This window comes from Onychostoma macrolepis, chromosome 24 (genome assembly GCF_012432095.1).
Source record: "Onychostoma macrolepis isolate SWU-2019 chromosome 24, ASM1243209v1, whole genome shotgun sequence".
NCBI classification, from domain to species: domain Eukaryota; kingdom Metazoa; phylum Chordata; class Actinopteri; order Cypriniformes; family Cyprinidae; genus Onychostoma; species Onychostoma macrolepis.
Window position 1 is genome coordinate 24,454,781 of NC_081178.1, and position 6,383 is coordinate 24,461,163.

The window sequence follows — 6,383 nt, forward strand, 5'->3', positions numbered from 1 at the left end:
TTACTCCAGTCTTCAGTGTCACATGATCCTTCAGAAATCATTCTAATGTGCGGATTTGTTGCTCAAGATACATTTTTGATCACTATTATTAATAGTGGTATTTTAATTTTTATCGTTGTGCTGCTTAATATTTTTTTGGAAAATGTGATACTTTTTTTCAGGTTTATTTGATGAATAGAATGTTCAAAAGTATTTATTTGAAACAGTTTATAAAGATCTTTTCTGTCACTTTTGATCAATTTATTCATTTCTTTAAAAAAACTGATCCTAACTTTTTCCAAACACAGATAAATTCAGTTACTCCTAAAAATCTGCACCGTTAATATGGCTTTAACTTTGGAGTACTACCCAGTCTGTATTATATATATACATATATATATATATATATATATACATATATATATATATATAAAAATAAAAGACACAGCGACACAATTACACCTCAACACACTTTTATTTTCTACCACAAATGGTGACCTGTTAGCCTCCCGTTTGCCATTTTACTGTGGAGTGACTTTGAGGAAGCGTTTCATTATCTTGGTAATTTCTAGGCAGCAGCTCATTACAGGCTACCTCATATCTTCCTTAAGAAAACAGAAATGTAGAAATAAGAGCTCTAGTTTCCTACTTATCATCAGGCTGGCACGGATCCAGGTGCATAAAAGGCCTGTTTGATATTTGCGTTAAATCCAGCTGTTTGCACCATGATGAAGTTCGTGCCAGCCTGGGAAGTTGGAAGAATCAATCAGAACTAGAGAGGTTATTATGACCCTAAGGTTATTTCAAGGTCAAATCTTGCACATTTTTAAGGCATGATTCCTCCTGAACTGTAATTCTGTCATTATTCACCCACTCTCATTTCAAACCTGTGTTGTTTATTTGCAGTTTCAGTTTATAGTGACCACGTCTGTCAAGCTCCAAAAATGTATCATAAAACCTCTGTAAAAGCATCAAAAATATAGTCATCCAGAGTGCAAAAATTGAGTTGTAAAGGGATGGTTTGTCAAAAAAAGAAAGTTCTGTCATCATTTCCCCTCGTTTTAAACCAGTATGGAACACAGTGAAAGTCAATAGCCAATGTAATGGAAATCAATGATCACCAAAACTGTTGAGTTACCAACTTTCTTCAAAAATTATCTTCAGATTTAGGTCAACACAGGTTTGGAATGACATGAATGTGAGTAAATGATGACTGAATTTTCATTGTTGGCTGAACTATCCCTTTCATGATATTTTGTTTGGAAAAAATCTTCATACAGGTTCTTCAAAATTCTCCTTATAGGGACATGACGGTGAGTAAATAGTGAATTTATTTTCATTTTTAGGTGAAGTGTTATTTTAAGAAACTGCAGATGGAGTCTCTAACTAAGTGCAGTTGACGCTGAGAGTTTCCACATTTTAATTTACCACCACAGAGAGATGTGACTACATCTGTGAATCCCATCACGGAAGGTGGAACCCATGATGATTGTTGGGAAAGCTCAGTATCTTCCCTGCGCTCCAAGCTCTTTTTCCGCTGCCTGCTCAATGGCTCCGTGGATGATACGCGCTTCTTCCTGGGTCAGAGTCCTCTCCATGTGACGGTATGCCACACGGTAACAGTGGCTCACTCTCTTTGTCCTAGGAGAGTATGAAAAGAGAAAACGATTATTTGACAACAGTCCTGAAACTGATCACCAAAAAAGTTCCTTAAAAGTAGCCCAATATTCAATGCCTTCTGAAGTTGTTGTTGCTGTTCAACACTAAAACTGGATCTTTGTGTCAGTGAGTTACAAACTTGAGGACCAGATCAGTCTGATTCAGATCAATTTTATGAACTGCATAAACCAATTTACTGAAAAAAAACACCAGTTGCTTTCAATTATTTGCTTCTCGAGTTGAGCTCACTGGCTCATTATTCTGTTTGCAGCAATTATGGAGTTAACTGCTCACAGCAGGGGAAAATTATCAATAATAATAATAATAATAATAATAAAAACACATTTCAATCCATTTTTCAGTGTAAGTTGCAACCAGTCTCATTGGAAAAAACATGCATGTGTTGAAATTTGTGAAAGATTATATTACATTGCTTCTTGCACATTTTGCGCTTGTTATGTCCAGTTAGTGTTGCCAAAAGTGCGTTCAGTTTTACTTATTTATTTTTAACAGATGAACATGAATCTGGCAACATTCACATTGGTTGTTGCATGTAATCTAAGCAATTTGGAAATTAAACGTCTGGTGAGTGGTGCTAAAAGGTTAATGTTCTATCGCGTTTGACAATAATGCACCAGCTGCACGAAACCTAACCAATAATGTTAACAAAAGCAAACATGAGATAAAAACACATTTGATGAAGCGAGCATGCCATTTTAGCTTGCTGTGAATTGTGGTTCACAGGACTTTTGCCCGAGCGCTACCAGGTGTGCAACCAAGCAAGCTTACAATATAAGAAAAGCCATCGATTTGGAGCTGGTTAAGTGATGCAAACATTAAAATGTATTAGTTCACAAATCATGCATTATGATAAAAGTTTAAGAGGTTCATAGCATACTGTGCAAGGAACCACCTGAAAATAAGTCTTTATTAATCGATAATTTGACCCGGAATTATAATTTGTGTGAAAAAGAATAAAAGTTTTTGTTATTAGACTGGCTCTAGTGTTCACTTCAGCTGGAAACTGCAATAAAAATGACATGTTTTGCAAAAATGCAGGTAGAGGCATGTTTTTCCAATTAACTTATGTTGATAAGTTGACTTTATATGGCTTCAAAAGACTTTGCATATTGTGCACGTTTCATAGATTACTTATGTTTTTTTTGTTTGTTTGTTTTTGGATGGAAAAGTACTATGTGAAGATTCTTCAGAATATCTTCTTCTGCATTCTACAGAAAGTCAGACATACACGTTTGGAATGACTTGATGGTGAGTAAATGATGGCAGAATGTAAGTTTTTGGCTAAACTATGCCAGTAGTTAGTTGCATAGTTAGTTGTTGCAATGCAGATATTTCTGCACAAATAAGTTATACAACAGTGTATGTGAGGTCAAGCTAATACACAGATCAAACCCGTTCAAGGAGCTGCCAGTCAACAAACTCTCTCATTCTCTCACACACATGCATTGTGCCTCGTCTCAGGGGAGCAGCTGGATTAACAAAGAACAAGAAACTACAAAGTTTTCACTTACACAGCGCTCACCAGGGACAAGACCAAAGTCAAGCGTGATTTCTTCTTTATTGTGCATGCTGTATGTAAGCAAGACTGCAGAAGACTGAGGAAAAAAAGCCAAGGGTTTGGACTCTTTATTGAGCAACGAAGTGAAACAAAATGGCTGACAGGCAACTGCAGTAAAGCAGCTGCTGGGATTCCAGCACAAACCAACAGGGAGTTGCGAGGCTATATCGGATTCACTTTGCCGATATTGAATTTGCAGTCAGCAGGCCCGGTGCCCACTGGGATGTAAACTGACATAATAATGCATCAGAGTAGCACCCTAAGAGTCAAACAGCACCAAAATGCTTAGCGTTTTGAACTGAAGTTAGAGCTTTTGCTATTTTTTTTTGCAATCCTACACGTCCTACAGTTGAAATCCTCATGATCTGAGATTGACAGAATGGTGGAAATGAAACAAAAGATCAGCTTATAGAATATTTGACATTGTATCTCTGCATATGTAATCATTTTAGATCTGCCATTATAACTTACAATCACACAGAAACAAGAGCTCACTAGTAATTAGTATTTGTACAAAAAAACAGCTTACAACATTAAAACAAAAGAACACTTTTGATAATTCCAACTCAGGAAGGAGATTGTCAAATTTGGGGCAAGTAACCAAGATCGATTGTTCAAAGACACAAAAAAAAAATTACTTCATTGGGTGGGTTCCCCCATCCAGGACAAGAACAAGACTGAAATTCCTTATGAGACCTTTTAACCTCTTTGGTCTTCACAGAACATATTCTCACGTCCACAGAATGACTCAGAAACTGTCTTTTATGCACCAATATCATCTTAAAAAGACTTATGAGCAACTAATGATTTCTGTGCATAACTCCATATTATGCATGTAACCCACACATCTGACTATCATGTCCTAATCACTCATTATGTATGTATTTTTAATAGTGCTGTCAATCGATTAAATAATTTAATCGCGTTAATCACAGTCATGGACTAATCATGATTAATCACAAATTTAAAATACTAGGATTTACCTGTAAATGTGTTGAAAAAGAAATGCATGACAAACTAGTTTAAGGAAACAGAACCTTTCACACTTCCGCCAGGTATGATACATAATCCTTATTATTCTTTTATCATTATACTTTTGTTTTTATTCAGCCATTATCAGCCTTTAAAATGGCAATAAAACGTTTACCAAGCCACATCGCTTCAATCCCAGTATACATTTACCCAACTATTATCAAACGTATTTCTAAATAAATACAACAAAACATTTTCTTGTGACCTTACGTGAAGTATTATGACAAAATGCATTATGAAGAAGAATTGGACCTGTTCTGCAGCTGCATTAGAGCTAATATTAGCATCATGCTACATAAGACAATTTATGAGATTAATAGTACACTTTTACTCAGAACTCACTTCAAACAACCATTGAGTGTTTGTAATAACTTCCTTTTTTGTGATCACGTGTGGAATTTGGTTGTTTACTGTTGTTAAAATATGCTATTTATAGCCTTTTATATCGCTGCACAAATTAGCATTTCAGATGTACACATTCATTTAAAAAAATCACATACAAATATCCTATCGTAATCGTGTGTTTATTATCTTATATAATCTATAGTGGCTGTTGTCATGTTTATTTCTGCTGTGTAAAAGCCTTAACATGTACGCTCTGCTGAAACTCACGTTGTTTGATGTTAAACCGCCTCACCTTTAAGTTGCCAGGGATACATTTCAAGTATAATACACATTAGTAAAAGGATCTATTTTAATTATTATTTGTCTATATACACTTTGGGCGGTCGCGGTACATTATAAAAGTAGCCCAAAAAACCACGGCTCTGTAATTTTTCCCGCGACTGTATTTTCAAAATAGCCCACTTGTGCTGCTATCGTTACCCTGGCAACACTGGTGCTGTACCCTCATCACACAATGATAGATAACCTTCCGCGATGCAATGACGGGAAGTTGGGGTCAAACCTTATCAAACGATTAATCTGCGTTAAAAAAAATATTAACGCGTTAAATTCTTTTGATTAATCGCATGCGTTAACGTGTTAATGTTGACACCCCTAATTTTTAATAACTACTGAATAGCTTAAGGGTTCATAATCATGTTTAGTATGTATGAGTTTGAAAATCTAGCTTGAAACGTTTCTTCCAATCAATACTTTGTCAAATGTATCATTCTGGTAATAGAAATCATGTCCAAAATTATACTCTGCAAGAGTAGGAAAATCCGGACCATGTGACTGACCAGATAACGTTAATAATGTTGATTTATGGATTGGGAGGAGAAACAGAGCAACACCCCGAGCTAAGACAGTATCCAATTGGTCAAGATGCCAGTTGGGATGTGTCCAAAAGCCCAGTTAAAACTCAGGACACCATCAAACCATACTTTTTAGTCATGGCTTTTAGCTTCTAGCTTTTTAGCAATGCTTTTTGTCATCACTTTTTGCGTTCTTTGAGCGTGGTTTCAGCGTGCTTCGGTCTGCACGCCAGCTGCTACTTAACACCACGATGAGAAGAAAAACCACCTAGTCTCATTACATCCTTTTATTCTTAGTTTCTTTTCTTTCCGTTGAGTTTCTGCACCTGCTTCAAACTTCAACCAGCAACTGACTCCGAAACCATTTGTCAACCAACGCCCAAGACGTCACTTCAACGACTACTGAACTTCCAACCAATCAGCAACCTCGGGAAACACCCGTTCTGCAAAGACGACAACGAAAGGGAATCCCTTAACACAAAGGCAACGCAAGTAACCTCCAGATTCTAGCTGAGCTGGTGCATTTAATATCAATTTTAGCCTCATTGAAAAACTCAATGCGAGGGTTAATTAAGTAATTGGTGGTTGCTAAGGTCTATGCAAATGCAAATATTGCTATAAACTTGGGATTTCACATTTTCATTGTCTTAAACTCATCCTTTCCTCACTTTCTCTGCAATTTGTGTGAATGTGTGTGTTCATGTGTTTGATTAGTTTACATGTCTCAGATTTATTCAATAAAGTCTTATTTATTCATGTTTTCTATTTAATTGGATTTTTATTTTTACATTTTTAACATTAATTTTATTTATTTATTCCTGTGATGTAAAGCTGTATTTTCAGCATCATTAATCCAATCTTCAGTGTCACATGATCCTTCAGAAATCATTCTAATACACTGATTTGCTGCTCAAGAAACATTTCTGATTATCATC

The 6,383-nt window shown here is 35.9% G+C and overlaps 1 protein-coding gene across 4 annotated transcripts in view; it reads right to left on the minus strand.

Annotated features, from left to right (window-relative positions):
* Positions 1-442: 442 nt before the first annotated feature.
* The window catches only part of fars2 (phenylalanyl-tRNA synthetase 2, mitochondrial), a 149,303-nt gene continuing 143,362 nt past the window's right edge, over positions 443-6,383 (minus strand). For all 4 annotated transcript variants that reach the window (XM_058765926.1, XM_058765927.1, XM_058765929.1 and 1 more), the window contains one exon: positions 443-1,620. In XM_058765926.1, the coding sequence (XP_058621909.1) occupies positions 1,482-1,620 (139 nt within the window). In that variant the 3' untranslated portion in view covers positions 443-1,481. The remainder of the gene's footprint in view (positions 1,621-6,383) is intronic.